Raw genomic sequence first — 18294 nt, 5'->3', positions numbered from 1 at the left:
CTTTGTCAACTGCTCAAAATATCTGTGATAATTCTTCATGCAGAAGCACTAATGCTTTTTAAACAGTCCTTATCACATTTGTTGCACAACTTTATGCAGAGAATGCATTGCAGGCGGTTGGACTAGATGACACATGGGATCCCTTCAAACTCTACAGTTCTGTGATTCTGTGACTCACGTGCAATTTGTACACGTACAATAAGGCAAGGATTGTCAATGTATTACTATCCAGATGTTGAACTACAACTCTTACCATCCCTGACCATTGGCCATGTTGGCATGGACTGATGGGAGCTGCGAGTCCAAAAACTTCTGGAGAGTACCATGTTGGCTGTACTGGCATAAAGAAGTGTTGTGTGTGATAATGCTTCTGTGTGTAGTCATGCCATAGATAAAGACTTTTCAGATGCCTACAAAAGCAATCTGGTCACCAATGAACTGCTTGTGGAGATGGAAACGGCAGTAGGAAGAACTGAAATCCTGATAATAAAACTAGCTGTGATGGAGGTGATCAAAGCCATGGTAATTAATTCTCTTAAAATATGCCAGGCTTCATCTGCCCAGCTTCAAGCTTGTTATTACCCATAACATTGCTATTTTTTCTTTTTTCAAATTATGGGTACAAGTCTTCATAGGGTGTGTTTTGGAACAGGTTGCCAGAATAGGAAATATCAACCCACGTATCCGTAAAACTTCCCTAGTGCAGTCAATATGGGCATATGTGTTGCGGCTGTGACCTGATCAATGTCTTCTTTTGGGAGATGGAAGGGTGGGGGGGGGGTTGTGATCCATTTGAGCTCTCTGTATGATCCAGTAAAACAGCAATTTAAGAATCAGTAAAATTCTGTGGGTCAAGCGCCCTTGATTCTAGGTAGCCTGGATCTTGAAATGTGACTCCAGCAAAGTGCTCTGTGGTTCATTCTGAAATGTGTTCATTTTCAAAGCAGTCTTGGGAGTGTCTATTTATATTCCCACTCATGCTTTAGCTCAGAAGGGTCTGTATATCTGTAGTCTGAAAGCTGCTTTAGCCTACAGTAAACAGGCAGTTGCTGTATTGTAATTTTGCTGCTCTGAACGTGCACTGGGGGAATGGGGAGAACAACTCCCACCTCCTTCCAAGGAGTAGACTATTAGAAACAACTTCCAGTGAGGCTTCCGCAGACTCTTTCTGAAGAGAGTGGAAAGAATGGAGGGATCACTTCCCATCTTTCTCTAGCAAATTTGATGGTGTTAGGGGGAAATCCTTAGGTTTCAATGGTGGGGCCCAGCTGAAAAACGTCCTGGGATTCAATAGCGCGCGCTTACATTGTGGCAAGGGTCATAGAAGGGGAAAGGTCAGCCAGGGTCATGGGAGGGTTGCCTAGCGTCTGGGAACTCCCACAGTGGTTGCTGTGGGAACATCAAGAGACCTCCAGTGTGTTAACATCCTGTAACGAGATTCAAAAGAGCTCTAGTCTTTGCACATTAATGAGTTTTTAACTTGGGCTAAGTCCTCCCCACCAGAACCCCACCTTTCCAAGTTCAGATCCTCTTTAATCCTTGGAAAGAGGGAGCATTACAGAGACCAAGGCAGTGTGATGAAAAAAACAAAACAAAACCCCTCCAACCTACTTGGTAAGACAGGATTGAGGAGGGGAAGAAGAATCCTCTGAGCCATACTGCACATTGACTGCTCTTGACTTCCTGGGGAGCCACTGCTGAGAACATCTGGAGAAGAGATTAACCCTTTGGGGGCCTTATTGCTTTTCTCCCACTTGCGTGATTGTATTCACGGTCTGGTGGCTACAGCAGCAGCTCTCCAGGATCTCAGGTAGAGGTCTTCCCCATTACCTGATACCAAAACCCTAAAGAAAAGGTCGACGAGGCCCAGTATTGCATCTGGGAACCTTGCGTATGAAAAGATTGTGCTCTACTACTCACTATATACACTTTGCCTTAACAAAATCCTACAGTTGTTGCATTAAAAAGTGTAGTCTAAACCAGTGGTTGCCAACTGTCAGCCCATGGGCTTCATTTATTGCCTTCTTGACCCTTTGCAACTTTCTCCCAAAACAAAGTTGTTGTTTGCATATGGCATACTTCTCCATTAATTGTGTATCAGATCTTGTCTAGTATTTGTGCTGCCTCATCATTTAAAAAAACACCAACCTATTATTTATACATTTATATATATAATTAAATTATAAACCACCCTATACCCGCAGGTCTCAGGGTGGTTAACAGGATTAAATCAGAATATAAAACCACAAAATCTGTAATCCAAATTCAAAAAACAACCCAATATAGACCATCAAATTTTAACATTCATGAGCATTTCCCTTTCCCTCAGTGACATAATAGCAGTGTCAAAGTTGGCTAGATTAAATGAGTGAGAGCATGGGGTAGAGTTGAACATTTGAGTGGTGAAAAAAAGACTTGATCCATCAATTGGTCAGGTGTTGGCAAACTAACGGTCACTTATTTCTATGGGTGCAGTCCAAACTCGCTCCCCCAACCACAGCCCTGTTCCCATGTGTGTTTAGTGGGCAGGGTGGGGTGGGTAACACAATCAGGCCTGCACATGCTCTAGACTGGCACAGTGATTAGGTGGCAGCTGGTGATGGCTGTAAGACCAATTCGGGATCCAGCAGATTTTGGTCTGTTTCCACCACACCCCTTGGAATGCCCCATTTTGGGGCTACCCCCTGGCAGGGCTATCACCAGCAGATCTCTTGTCTGTTCAGAGGCCCACTCACCTGGGAGAGCTGAGCGGAGGGATGCCTCTGCTCAATCTATACCCACACAGCTTGGCATAAGTGGGGGTTGGATTGCTCTGTAAAGCATTAACTTGATTCCCAAACAGCAAATATATACTCAACAGTTTTGATACTTTCTTTTATAATTTGAGTAGCTGTTTTTCTGAAGCAATAATACTAATGTTTTTAAAAATTGCAACTTTTTACAATCAATGGCATGCCATAACTTTTAACATTCAGATAGTACTCCAAACCATGGTTTGGGAAATAAGAAATTAGCCATGTGCTTGCACATTCTCACCTCCCCTTGCATGCAACTTAATACAGTACATTGCTTCCTGGTTTAATCATGCTGTAGTGTTTCACTACATCCAAAATAGCAAGCAATGGTGTGAAGTGATCCTGGTTTGCCACTGTGGTTCAGTGGCCTTTCTGGCATGCTGTAGTTTGATTAAACAAGAAAGCAATGTATTTAACTGAAATCTTGAGCGGAGGTAGGAAGAGGTAGTGTGTGAGCATGTGTCTCATTCCCAGTCCTCCAAACCATGACTTGGGATATTATCTGAGAGCAACCAATGTTAGATAAGATCTTTATTGATGTTAATTGTTCACTGAAACAAACCTTCTTTTTTGCTTTTATTTTGGAACTTTAAAACAAATAGATCAAAATAAAAAATTCAAGTCAGTTTTTTAAAAAGGAATTGTATACAACACATAGCAGACCAATTACATGTGTATCGTCAACATCATGGCTTCATGGAATATTTGACTGCAGTCAAGTTGGCAGTCATTTGACAGTATTTCGTACTAGCATGCCAACCCTACATAGGAAAGAGAGAGATGTATTCCAGGAATTGCTAGTAAAAATGAAGTGAGGCAGTAGCCGAAACGAAGACAAGAAAATACCATCTAAAAATTGTATGAGTGTGATGGGGGTGCAGATATGTCTCTTCTCATCGGTGATCTTACGGGCATCATCCCGTAAGTGTCCTTGACAGTCCCGCCGCAACCTTACGCACAGCAATTAGAAAGCAATGGAAATACTAGTTGGAAGAGAAGAATCTCATTTAAAGTGCAATGCTGAAATGAGAGTGCAGTGCTTGGTTTCCCCCAACACAGGCTGGATCTAGAGTGGCTGATGAAAGGTGACTATCAGAAATATAACGGCTGGTGGACAAATGAAACTAAACGTTGGCCTTTGTATGGCACTTGATGAAAATCTGCTTCTGTTTGAACGAGGAACTTGCTCTTTTCCCACCTCCCAATTCTATATAAAGCCCTATAAATCTTCCTCTAAAGTGATTCCAAACAAACTTTCTATATACCGTAATTCAGTAGCTTACAAAAGTAGTAATGGTGTTAGTACTAAGATGATGTTATCAGCTTCGATAACTTGTTTGCGGATTTTACTATATTTTATAGCTTTGGATTTAGTTGTCATGAAAATCTGTTCCTCCACTTTAAAGAATAATGCATAGCCATGTTTGTTACTGAAAAAAGCTTGAATATGCTGCTGAAAGGGGGTCTGAAGACTAAAAAATAAATGTTAAAAGCCTCCCAAGGGAGTGTTTACTATGTTTTCCTTTATCCAAACTCCAAAATACTGTGTGTATACAGAAGTATAAGATATTATTGCTTTCAAAATTTAGGACTTGTGCTGATTACAGGGAGTGGAGAATTCTGTAAGTTTTCAAAAATGGTGGTCACATGGTATTCAAAAACACATTGGTACTGGTTGGGCATCCTCTTGCTTTAAGCACCCAAGGTAAGCCCGCAGGACATTTTTTGGAACCATTTCTTGACATTCATACATTGCATAAATGTTAAACTGTTAAATGAAAACAAGTCCCTATGATAAGAGAGTTAAGGTACATGGTGTATGTGACATGATCGAGGTCCAGAGGGTGGCAACACAAGAACAGACCTTTTTTTTTTGCAGGTGTGTGTGTGTGTGTCTGTGTGTGTGTAGAGAGAGAGAGATAAATATATTTGTGCAATACATGGTGCTATTATTACAATATTTTAAGATAAAAGCAGATGCCAGAAAACTTAATTAAGCTTCATCTTGCTCTTACTTTTGGCTGATTTCGTGTCACATTACTCCAGGTGCTCGTCTCTTGCATTGGGCAATCTTCCTAGAGGCATCCTGCCTGCATCCAGGACAGTCCACTCTGGTACATCAAAGCTTCTGCTTTCAGAGAACAAAAGGGGAGAAATGGGGTGGTGGTTGAAAATGTTCATGGAATTATTCCTGTGCATTGATCTGAGGAGAGATTAGCTTTACTCACCTCGAAAACCTTTACATTTCCATAGTATAGCAGAAAGTTGCTTTGTCTCTAAAGACACTTTTTTCCCCAAAGCAAAGAAATAAAATAAATATAATTGGTTGTAAAGTATTTGCATTGGAGTGGTTTTGAGGTAAGCAGTATTGTTAGTGGTACTGGCCAGTAGGTATTCTTGCACAACCAAACCTCTAATTGCAATAACTATCACATTAAGGAAAAGCTGGAGCAAAACTGCATTTTTTCAGTGACAAAATCCTTGCATTTTAAAGGGCAGGAAAATGCAATTTCCTTAGAAGTGCTTCTTTGAGGGAAAGATGTCTAGGTTCATTGTACAATTTGAGAAGCAGCTGCTCATCTATCATGTGGGGAAAAGTATTGCCCAATATGACCACAACTCTTAAGTCTGGCCACTATTTTGGTCAGCTGAAAAGTTGAAGGGAATATATCTCTTTTCAACTACCTCCCTATAACATTTTGAAGTAGACAGCAACAGGTCTGCTGATTCATTGCCTAAGAGGGTGATGATCTTCAAACTTCTAAAGTGTGGGATGCTTCACAGCAGCAGCTCCTATTTCTTCTTGAGATCTGATACTGACAAGATTTTCTTAGTGCCCATGTGCACCTGGAATTAATTGTAGACTTTCTTTGTTGCTAGATGTGTACACACACAACCCTTTTTGCAAGCTTTGTTGCTCTGGATATTTGCAGCTAAGCCATAAAGTAGCAGCTGAAAATCAGACATAAAGAAATAGAGACAGAAACAACCATTGAACCGAATACTTGGATCCACACTACATTGGCTTAGAACCCAGAGCAGAAGTCGGAACTAAAATTCACTTTGAAAAAGTCAGTAAGCTCCCAAAGCTCAAATTCTTCTCCCAGAAATGCAGCTGGTTGGTGTGGATTAAAATTAGGCAGGGTGGGGAAGATTTTGAAAATAATACAGAACTCAGGTTAATGTTTTTGAAATGGAAACACTTTTCACTTTCCAAACTGAAACCTCATCCAAGGTTCTAAGTTCTTGGTGCATTTTTGATTCTTAATATTAATATACAGTACATAATATAAACCATTAAAGTGAACGCTTCATTAAATATATTTTCAGCAGGACATCACACACGCATGTATTCATGCTTTCTCTTTCTCCTTTGTGGCTTGGCTCACACATCACATTAACCATAGTTTGGAACAAGCTGTGGTTTTAACATGAACAAGCAGCAAGCTGGTATACAGTGTTGTAAAGTTCTTGCTCCAATCCTGGTGCTGCACCGTGGAAGAAACTAGACAAGAGTTTGCCTTGTCATGACACCAGAACCTTGACTTACGGGTTTGTTTCTTTCCAGATAAATCATGAGCAGTAACTGAACCTTGTTCTTGGCATACTGCTCATGGTTGGTTTTGGAAAACAAGCAGCAAGCCCCAGATCAGATGTCATGTCGAGCCAGACTCTCTTATTTCCTGGTCAATGTTTTTAACTATATTTTAACCATGGCTTAATTTGACATGTGAACTGGGCCACTATATAATATTAAGAGTAGAATGGGTTGAATTTAGCCCCATCAGCAGAAGCCCAGTGCAAAGACTTCCACTTGTGCAGTGGGCCTCCTTCCCACTCATCCCCCTGTGCACCCCCTGAAATTGGTTTGTGGGGGGCGTTGGGAGATCCTCCAGAACAGTGTACCAGGGGGAGGAGAGAGGGAATAATTCCTTTTAGGAAGCTGAAATGCTTGCTAAGATGGAATGATTGGAACAGTGGATAATTCTGGTTGATAGCTTCACATCTGAGCTGATCATTAGGCAACTGTTGAGTGGGGGCCGAGAGCTAAGGAACAGAACTGGGATGTCTAAACCAGAGCAAAAGTCGAGAGCCAGAAGCAAAGGAATAATTGAGTTGCCCAGGCAAAGTCCCAGCCTGTACAGGAGGCCTTATTTTAGCCTTGTTTGATGAGGGCTGTCAGTGGCCATGCTTGGTAGGCAGCCACTCCAGTATCCAAAAGCCATTTACTATCTAGAGAGATGCTCCATCTTGTAATCTGGGTGCTATATCATACGGTGCAGCCATTCACAGAGCCAGAGTCTCCTAGTTCTCAGCCCAGCTGTTCTTCCCATCTGTTCTGTCATGTTTGCTATTGTCAGCCGACTTGACCACTAGATTTGTTTTTTTTAATGCATTGTGTACAAATGATGAAAATGTACAAATGGGGTTTTCTGATAGCTACTCTAGAACTCTCTTCCTTCAGATAGTTGATTAAACCAGAGTATAGAAGCATCAAAACAAGACCTTCTTATTTGGGCAAACATGTAACTGTCAGGGATTTGGTGGCTATATCGGGTAACATGTTTGTCTTTAACACAGTTTATAGTTTTAAACAACTTTTTTTTGAAATTCATTTTAAAAATGTGATTTTAAGCCTCTGTGAATTATGTGGGTTAAAAATCTAAAGAAAAGTATTTGTATGTCAGCCAGAATACTCTCATAGGGGAGCATCTTGTTTCATCCTAAGAAGATGCCAAAGGGCTAACACAATTGCCAAGTGGCTTTGAATTGTTGCTAATATTCCTCTTAGGAAAAACAAAACCAAGGGGAAGCAAAAGAAAAGGCAAAGACCCAAAATGATATTGCAAAATGTCCTCATCAAATAAAAATATTTAAAATAAAAGAATTAAAATACCCAGAACATTTGGGTTGATTATCTTTCTCAGAAGTTTATCAGATTCTCTTTTCAAGGAAAAATCTCTCTTCAGTAGCTTTTTGAGTCTTCAGTGTCTCATTCTGTCTTTAGATGAAAGTGCCAGTCCACAATTACACACCAAAACTGAATTCCCTGTTACAATCTTCTCTTTCTGTGTCTTTGGGGGATGTTATTTCAGGTTATCCACTGAGAATTTGTAGAGTAATATGAATATGGCGGTTCCTTTTGCCTGTTCTTTTCCTTGTGAAAGGCTCCATCTTTTTTTCATGGATACAACCATGTAGCAAACCTTAGCCCTAGTCCCTAGCTGACTTTTACAGTTCTAAGGTGTAATGGCTGTTTATGCTAGGATTGCTTTTTCTTGATGGCAGTGGGATAATAGAATCAAATCTAAGTGGATGTTTGTTGTGGGATGGGTCTTCATGGCATCTGTAGCATCCATACCCCACCCCCAAACTTTTAATCTGGATTTACCCTTTCTAGAAAAAAATGGTAAATTAAAAAAACAACAACAATATACTGCTAGTGATCCATTTGCAATTTAAATTCAAGGCATGCAGTTCACTAAAAGAAAATTATATGAAAAAGATGTACAGATGATATTTAACGCCGGTTAAACTTGTTAAGATGTATAAAAATTTGTCTAATTTATGTTGGAAATGTAAAGATAAAGAAGGTATATTTTTTTGTATGTGGTGGACATGCAAAAAGGTAAAGGGCTTCTGGGAAATGATATATAATGAAATGAAAAAAATGTTTACAAATATATTTGTCAAAAAACCAGAGGCCTTTCTACTAGGAATATTAGGAGATGAAGTGCCAAAGAAGCAAAAGAGATTATTTATGTATGTGACCACAGCTGCCAGAATGCTGCTTGCCCAGAAGTGTAAAGAAGAGAACATCCCAACAAAAGAAGAATGGATGACTAAGATGATAGACTGTGCCGAAATGGCTAAATTAACCGTGAAGGTCAGGTACCAAGATGAGGAAAAATTTAATCAAGAATGGAATTTTTTTAATAGATTGCTTTAAAAAACACTGTAAAAATGTGGAAACATTAGCAGGATTGTTGTAGCATTTATGAACTGAAAATAGAATTAGGATATGAAAAAGAATTTGAAATTCTGTGGGAAAATGACTAGATGCAAGGGAAATAAAGGGGGGAGATGGAAACGAGGGGGGGAGGTCAATCAAGTAAATTTGGATTGAATATGTATGAAAATTATTGTTGTTATAAAAATAGAAAATAAAATATATAAAAAAGTGACAGAGAGTCCAAAGACAGCTCCACAACAGCAGTATCTGGCTAGGGATGTCTGATGTCAGGGGATTGAATACTCCGCTGCCAACCCACTTGATCCCTCCAGACACTTCTTGGGGTTCTGACTTCACCTCCCCTAATCTGCTAGGACCCCCCTCCCATTCAAGATCATCCAGGATCATCCATCACCCCAAGCTCTTCTAAATCCTTCTCACGATTTAACCATCCTCTTCATGGCATCCCTATGAAACTCTTGTCAACCATTAACATTCTTAAGCCCCTACCAGGAAGTATCCTGCATCTCTAACTTTTGGTACTGAAAGGCAGGGGAAGGGGTAGTGCACTATGTTCTGTCATCTCTCCTAGTAGAGTAACCTAGTTGATCTTTTCATTCTTTATTTCTGATCACCACTTGCTTGCTTTTACTCTCCTCCTTGATTCTACTCTGTGATCCTAGATGAAACCCTTCTCTTGAAGGATTTCTTTGCAATTACCTCCGGTTTTCTCTCTCTTCATCTTCTCCTAATAAGGCTGTTTCACTATTTAGCTCTGTTCTTTCTACTATAATTTATTCTTCTGCCTGGTCTCATAATCCTTTCTTTCTCAGCCTTGGCTTACTTCTTACTTCCAGTCTCTTCATTCATATATTAGACAACTTGCACATTTATGGCGCAGGTCCTGAGCACACTGGTTTTTTAGAAGTCTAGACTTAATGCTCACCCTTTTCCCGTTAGGCAATATTCAAAACTGATTTTTCCACAATGCTCATTGTCTCTCTTCAGTTGTTAAATTATTGCTTCACCTTTTTTCTTCTTTCTCTCACTCAGCTCCTCAGATTCTTGGTCATTTTTTTGTGATATAAATCAACTGCTGTTTATTTCTGATATTTATGGCATTTGCTTCTTTTGCCCTTTCTTTTTGGAAATTCTCTGCTGCCTCCTTTTTCCGTTATCCCCTGTTTCTTTGAATGGTCTTTCTGTTTGTCTTCATCCAAAAAGACCTCTGGTTCTTTTATTCCTGTTTTGTCTTTTTCCCTTAAAAAGGTTTCTGGAGATCTTACCATTACCTATATTTTTGTAATGTTTTGGCAAGCTTTCCCTTAGCACGAACTGATGCTTGCCTGTTGACAATCATCTAATTTATCTTATTTTCTTTCTTTCTAAACTGGTTGAATATGTTTTCTTTCATTTGTTGGTTTTTCTTTTACCTAACTCTATTTGATCTTCATCAGTTTTTTGTTTGTTCTTACCACCCAACAGAAGCTACTTTTACTTTATTTAATTATCAGTCAAGTGAAGAGTGCTAATAGTCTATTCATCTTGATCTGTCCTTGTTCTTCTTGTTCTGTCCTCTGCTTTCAATACTGTTGGTCATTCTCTTCATTTTTGTCTTATCTATCTAACCATACTTGCCACATTTCCATTAATGGTTCTTTTGTTTCCTTGTCCTCTTCCTCTGTCTACCAGTGTTTTTAAATGTTCTGTTTTAATCACCTTGTTTTTTATTCTTGTCCATGTCTTATTTTTTAGTTATAATAATCATGTTCATGGTGACAATGTTGTGTTACTTTCTGTCTCTGATCTTTTCTCTTCTTTTGTTAATTTTTCATCTTGTCTTTTTATTTCCTCATGGCTTTCTCATTCTCTGAAGCCAAATCTTTCAAAGAGAATATCATATTTTTCCTCTGGACTCTTCTCTTTCCATTTCTTTATCTATTGATCATGTGATTACTACTTCTTCTCCTCAAGATAGAGATCTTAGGGATCCTTGGGGAAGAAGAGTGGACTATAAATGATTATAAACAAACTAATAAACAAATGTTCTCTTCCAATTCCTTCTTTCCTCTCAGATGTCAACATTAGTCTTGTAATTTTCAGTTGTCAGAAAACAACAATTTTAATAACATTTTCTTGTTATCTATGCCCATGCTTGGTTCCATTATTTTGTCCCGCTTTGAGTGTATTATCCAGTGTTGGCCATACTCAGAGTAGATAAATTGAAGTCAATGGGGTTACTCTGATGTAGAATATTTTTTTTGGGGGGGGATCTATTGCCCATCTTATTTTTTCTGCATGCAAATATGATCATGTTTCTGGATATATATATTTAGCTTCACTTGTTACCTTTTTCCATCTTTGCATTGAAGGTTCTCTTATCTTCAGATACATTCATTTTCTAGCTCTTGCTTATCATTTCCATATTTTTTTACTGATTATTTGCATTCCCCTAATTTTTCATTCCTTGTTAAAACCTACATCCCCATGCCTAGCCCTTTGTCTGTTTGTGCTTTTATCTACAGAACTCTTTACCAGCAAGTTTGTTTCATGTTTATTGATCAGGTTCAATTTTATAATAGTTTTTTTTTTGTTAGGCTAATAAAGGAAATAAATGGCATAATCATTGCTCTGGGACCCAAGGTGCTTTGTGTATTGAATACTTGTATTAGGAGGGGCTAAAAGGATAGAATTTAGTCCTTAAAACAGGTATGGGGCATTTTACCTCTAACATCTTCCTTCATTAGACAGTGCTTTCCTATACAAATGTTGTGGAGTCTAATATACTCAAATATTATTTTTTGCTAGATCAGTCTCAATTTCAAGTCTAAGGAAATTTTCCATACAGACTCTAAAGCAAATTTTCATTGTTTGGGCTGCATGATTTCCTGAGTTCTTGAGCTTATTGATGCACTCCACACCAGTTTCCAAGCTTTGTGAGATTCCATTTTTTAAATATAATTTGTATTAATTTTTCAAATTTTACATTATAAATTAAACATATTTTATTATACCATACATTTATTGACTTCCTTCCCTCCCCTCCCAAGCCATGTGAGATTCCAGGGGTTGCAGGTGCTTACCCAGGGTTGTGTGTTTCCTTTTAGAATGAGGGACAGTGGAGACTGTGGTGTCTTTATGATTTATGGTTTATTTACACATATATACAACCTGAGCCTATGATGGAGGGGTTCACCGCATTAACACCCCATTGCCCACAGCCTTGGATTCCAGCAGAAATTAGACATGGCTCTTTCTAGCTTGCTGATTTACTTTTAGATCACATCACTGGTAAACTCTGCTCTCAACTCTGGCTTTTTCTGTTGAGAAGGGGCCCCCGCCCATTTGCTGTCTCACACTGAGCCCTTTAATCCTCCACCACCTCACCAGGAAGCTAGTTTGGTTATTCCCTGGAATTAGAAGGCTTGATTAGCTTTAAACAGTTACTGGATCAAGGGATCAGAGGAGTCTGACACCCCCCCAAAAAAAACCCCTTGTAACACTTATAAACAACAGTTTACAAGTTTAGTTTTCTGTTAGGTGGCATAGAATCTTTCCTTTTATGAAACCTAGACGTCAGCACTAACCATCTAAATAAGGGTGCCAAATAAGCCATCTCTAAAATTGCCCAAGCTGGGGAATTCAAGGAAGGGGAAAAAAATGCCAATCTTTTGTACATGCTGACAAATATGCCCTGTCATGTAAACTAATATCTGCCTCCTTCCAATATTGGCAGCTGCATTCTCTTAAGTGAAAAATGTAGTGTAGAATTATCCTACGTAAACTTCTGAAATATGTCATTAGTCCTTTGAAAGGATACTTGGAGATTATGCAACGAAACACCACAAAGTATATTTATTATCCATGACAAAATATTCATCTAAAGTGCATTAACCTAACCCCAAATATTAAATTTGAGTGAGGCTCATTGTTCCAAATCACTGGAAAACCTTTATCAACCGATTCAAATTCAGTATAATTGTTTGATGAATATCTCCTGGAACCAAAATACCTAGCTATGTTAAGACCTCTGGGCACCAACAAAATCACCAGTTAGTATACAAAGTAAGTTGTCTGCAATTGCCCACTGGTATTAATTCAGATTTTGCCCAATTACTTGTATATCCTGAATAGTCTACCCAAGCTATTAATTACTCTTTATTAATTCTGCTTTGGATGTTTCAGGTCTACTAATGAATAATAATAACACATCCATGTATAAAGCTAATTTAAATTATACTTGATAATGAACAAAACCACAAATCGCCCTCTTCCATCTGATTGCACATGCAATCAGTGGTTCCAAACACAAATCAGAAGGCATCCCTATCTGGTAACCTGTTCCAGACCAAATGGTTCTTAAAGAATTTCATTTGTTCTTACTTTCAGTTTAGGAGAGAGGTATAAAATTATAATTAATTTAAACATTTTTGAGTAAATCCAAACTTTTCCAAATAACCAGGCAATTAGGTTCTTGAACTGAAGGCACATGCCTGTTTCTACCTGGTAGTAGTGGGGGTGAGCTTTCCTTTTAAATGGATTGAGAGCAAACTACTAGTTTCTGTATTGTCAGGTGGTTGGAAAATTGTATGCTGCCTATAAAAAAAAATGTTGGCTACCAGTACATATGACTAGCATGTTGACTTTAAAATAATTATGGAAAAGTGTCTCTACTGTGTTGGAATTTGCTGTTTGAAAAGTGGAGCCATGTATACTGCTGTGTCCTAGTTGTGTTTTTGTCCCCCCCCCCCAACTCATTTTTCTCCCATTCCTGATTGTATGGCCTTCTGTGGGTGAGCTGCATAGTTGTTACAGGGAGACCCCAGTGTGAGACTGTAAGGCCATGTCATTTTTTCCTGTAAATCTTGTAATTTCTTGCTTCAGAGCACAACAAAGTGAGAGAGTCAGCAGGGAGTGAATTAAATTCCCCCATGAGAGCTTGTATGGGGTGGGCCTCTTATATTCTGTCCACCATTCCCTTGGCTCTCATGCACCATGCTGTGCATCCCCTTAATCGAGCAGCAGGTCTCCTGCGTACCAGCCTGGCTTGGTGCCCTCTTGACATGTTCCGGCACCCGTCACGAGCTGTATTCTTCTTGCACAAGCCACTACCAGGCTTAATAAACTCACACAGACTTTACAGGGTTCCCAAAGCCCATAAAACAGGGGGCTGTCCCTGCTGTCCCCTTGTGAACAAAGCTACTGTTGTGTGGCTAATGCAATTAAAATGGGGTCTATTGGAGACTTCATACAGCTGGCTACAGCATCCCAGTTTCTTCTGGCAAGCTGGCCTTCCGATCATTATGGCACTAGTGTTGTAGTAGAGCTCTTTTCTCTCCTCAATTTGTGTAGGACTCCTCTTGAACTTTGATTGGCTAATTAATTGATTGATTGAACTAATGAAGCATAATTAATTAAAATAGTGAAGCATTGAAAGAGAGATTAGGAAGTAGACGTGTGAAGTGCTGAAAGACTTTCCGAGGGTCGGAGAGTTAGGTGAAATAAGACTCCAGTTTTGTTCCTGATTCTTACTCTGCATTATAAAGGAACAGTTATCTTCTCTTCTGAGCCTCTATTTCTTCATTTGTCAAATTGTTGGAAGGATTTTACAACGATCCTTGAACTTACCTTTTCAGTTGGGTGTTCTTTCTTGTGATATTATAAATCCACACTTTAGTCAATAAGGACACAGAGCAGAATGGATACAATCCAGGTCACATGGAAGGTCAGTACAACTGTGCCATGACTAAAACCCAACCCTCTTAAATTGCAGTCAAATCCACCCTTCCTTGGGGCAATGGTCCTTGGGCAAAAATTGCTGCAAAATGGAAGCTTTTAAAGGGAAGGCGCAGGCTGTTCTGTACACATTGGAAGAGGATGAAAGTGCTGCCTGAGCTGTTGCCACAGGTATTTGGAAGCCAGATGGTGCAGCTGAAACTTTAAACCTGTTGAATTTTGAATGGGATTTCATTGCAACTGTTTTCTTTTGTCGTTTTGGTTGATGCCTATATAGTAGGCAAATCCAAGGAAACATCGCTTTCATTTCCGAAGAAGGCAACACACACCACCTTAGATTTATAGAACTATTTATACAGAAATGGACTGTTGATATCTTACTTTTCATGTGTTGACATGTAGACCAGTGAACTTTATTGAAAACACCAAGTCTAAAAATTATTTAGTCTGTGGCATTTTCCATTGTTGCTGCATGTCTTCTCAAATGAACACAATGCAGTTTCAGTGCTTGTTTGTCCTGTGTAAAGTATATATTTAGGAGCATGTTTTTGAGTTTTATAGGACTGACAATTGTATTAGGTTTGTTGATATTGTGGGTGGGTGGAGAAGTTGCTTTAAGAGATTTTTAGCACTGTTTGTGTGACTGAGGAAGTGTCTGTAACTTTGTTGCTTTTTAGCCATTAAGCCGCTTCTAAAGACTGTGTTTGCAATCTTGCACTTCTTTTAGCATTTAGTGAAACTGTAATAAAACACCTGGTATCCTTTGGACATCTGCGTGCTGTCTTAATGTAAAGTCACCTGGAAAAAAATTGGGTGTCTGCCTTAAAGACGCACATATGGTGTGCTTTCAAACCTATAGTGATGCTAACTTTTAAAGTTTACATGCATGGTATATCTGATACACATGCAGTATGCAACACATATCATACTGAAACTTTAAAATATTAAAATACATTTTAAAAATTGCTCATGTGTGACGAGTATGTTCTTCCTTATAATTGTGCTGAATACTGTCGTAGAAATAAAATTACTTGCAAACATCCCTGCTGTGTTCCCAGATATGGTGTATGCATGAGAGATATTCATGAGATCACTTTGTAACATGTGTGTAGATACTCTTGTTTACACTGTGTGTCCATATGCGTTGCACGTAGCACACATGCATATCTATCTACACTGCAAAACTAGGTTGTGCCCATGCTTAAGTTATGCATCAGTCTCATTCGTAGCTACAACAATACAGTCTCTGTCTTGCATTTACATGCCTTGGTGTATGCAATTATATTGCATACGGGTAAGTGTGCACACACTAATTTGATCCATGTGTTGAAAATCAGCTGCTCCTCCAAACAGAGAGAGTACGGTACAGTATGTAAGGTTTAAATGCCTGACGGAAAGTAACTTTGTTCTTTATAGCTGGAAATGTGGAAAATTAACAAGCGGTTCTTTCTCTGGGACACACCCTGCTAGTGCCTCTGCTGACTGGGGAGAGCACAGCCGCCCTTTGGAAGCCAGAGTCTTGATTTACGGCTGCGGTGTTGACAGCTCAGTGGAACCCACATGCTGTTTGCAGCACCGCCAAGCTGGGCTATGACCCGTCGACCTCTACCTCCGTGCTCCCCCCTCCTGTCTCTATCCTGTAATAAAAACCTGTCTTGCAGGCAGGGCTACAATGACTTTGTTGTTCAGAAATGTACCAATTTTTTTAAAAAATAATTCTTCTCAAAGCAAAAATAAGAAACGTATGAGGAAGTGGGGCTTTGGGAGCAGCCGCTTTTGGTACCACAGGATTGTTTGTGTTAGGGGTTATTCTCTGCTTGCAGTCTGATCTTGGCTCCTGAATGAAACCCCTCTCCTCTGCTCTTTGCAAGCATAGACTTTTTCCCTCTGCGGTATGGCTGCTGTGATCTGACATATTAGAGTGCACTTCCCTCCCATGCCTGTGTGTTCTTTTTTAAAGTCCCATGCCTTCATGCACAGCTTTCTATTCTCCACTTCCCCAACTCTCCACCCTCTGCTTGCCAGTCATGGTTTGTTGTTGAGCTTACCAGGCTAGCCATTGCCTGTGATCACACACAGGAATGCCATCAGCTCCTGAAGAGACATATCAGTGGCCTGAAGAAGGGTGAGAAGCCCTTTCCCCATCTTCACTGGGGATACTTAAAAGTCCTGTGTGTCTTGAAGGAAGACAAAAGTGAGGAAGCACAGGCTAGAGAGCCCATTCCAGCAGCTCCTGAATGAACCATTAGTCTGCCTGAGAGAATTCTGTTCTATATTATGTACAACTGGTTTCTTTTTGTAGTGGGGTTTTTTTAGTAGTTTTAAATTTTGGATTATGTGTTGGGAGTCTTGGCTGAAATGTGGTATCTTGATAGAACAAGTAAGTAAAAAATGCCCATAGTTCTATATGTAGTGACTACTTAATTTGTTATACAAATTTTATTACCAGCTGCCTAGAATATTTGAATCTGGCAGGATTTTTAACAATCTGTATCCAGAAAGTCATTCTTGAAGGTATATTGGCCCATCTAGACCAATCTGTGTACAGACATAATCTATGCTTGTATTTGAGACTTGAAAGACCAAGGTGGAGTGGGGTAAATCTAAATTGAGTTAGGTCAATGGAAGCCTATTCCTTTTGACTGTTGCCAAAAGACTATTGATCCCATCCTCTCCATCCTAAAAACAATATGCAGCTACTTGATGCTGCACTATCTCTGTGTTGCTATGAGATTGGAGTGGGATATGGACACAGAGAAAATCAGATCAAGAAAATAAATTTCATCCCCCTGGATCTATCTTCTTAAATGTTATTTCCTTATTAATATGGCTCTTATGTTGGAGCTCCAGTAGTCTCCCATGCTGATAGCTGGTGAGGACTATTTCTGTTTTAGCTTAGTCTTCCAGCATCCAGGATCATTCTTTGGTCTCAGATCTTTCTAGTAATGTGAACCTTCACAATGGTGGAAGAGAAATGCCTGGCTTCATGGAGGTCCTGCTATTTGTGGTCTTTCTGTGCCAGTGTTGCATGCTTAATACAAACTACTTTGGCAAGTAATATTTGATCTGCTGTCTTGAGTATGTGAGTAGTTATTTTTCAAATTTGATGGCATGTTTGCATTGGAAAGAATATAAAAAGAGACTTCACTTTTTAAATCTTCATCCTGTACTATATATCTTTCCCTCCAGGCTCTTCAGGTGGCACGACAGTTCCTTCTGCAACAGGCAACAGGGCTGACTTCTCCCAGCAGCAATGAAAATAAGCAGCCAGCAGTCCAGGTGAGAGGATAAGAGCTTTCTGGCAAAAAGTGCCTCTGAAAAGCTATGCTTCCTGATGTGATTTTAAAAAACTCACTGCTGATCCTCTGAATCACAAACTTTTGGTTCTTAAATACTATAGTATTAAGATATATTAGTATTCCTTATATACCTAATGTTACTGTGGTCTTTGGAGGTATTGCACTATGGTTGTTTCCATTACACAGATGATAATTTAATTTTTGTTCCATGTTCCAAGCTGGTATTTACCTAGTAGGCCACCTTCCATGTCAGTTGATTGATGAGGTTGTCACTCCTGAATACATTCTTGGTGTATATATGTTTTTTAATTGTGGCACCCATACTAAATTTTACATTGCCAAAGCAAGCCAAGCAACTATTTAAAGATGTCATTCAAGGTCATATGGCTTAAATACCATTTATAGAATTTTGTACTTGTTGAGTACGTCTGGAGAATTGCGCTGAAATTATTTAATTCATTGAGAGTTAATATCAGAGGAAGGCGGAAACATCTGGATTGTATTCTATGAT

At 39.3% G+C, this 18294-nt stretch overlaps 1 protein-coding gene across 4 annotated transcripts in view; it reads left to right on the top strand.

Moving 5' to 3' along the window:
* The window catches only part of FOXP4 (forkhead box P4), a 152837-nt gene that overhangs the window by 48840 nt on the left and 85703 nt on the right, over positions 1 to 18294 (top strand). For all 4 annotated transcript variants that reach the window (XM_081915576.1, XM_081915577.1, XM_081915574.1 and 1 more), the window contains exon 3: positions 17674 to 17763. In XM_081915576.1, the coding sequence (XP_081771702.1) occupies positions 17674 to 17763 (90 nt within the window). The remainder of the gene's footprint in view (positions 1 to 17673; positions 17764 to 18294) is intronic.

The sequence above is a fragment of the Podarcis melisellensis genome (genome assembly GCF_964234715.1).
Source record: "Podarcis melisellensis genome assembly, chromosome: 6".
NCBI classification, from domain to species: domain Eukaryota; kingdom Metazoa; phylum Chordata; class Lepidosauria; order Squamata; family Lacertidae; genus Podarcis; species Podarcis melisellensis.
Note: the sequence above shows the minus strand (reverse complement) of the source record. Positions and strands in the feature narration are given on the sequence as shown.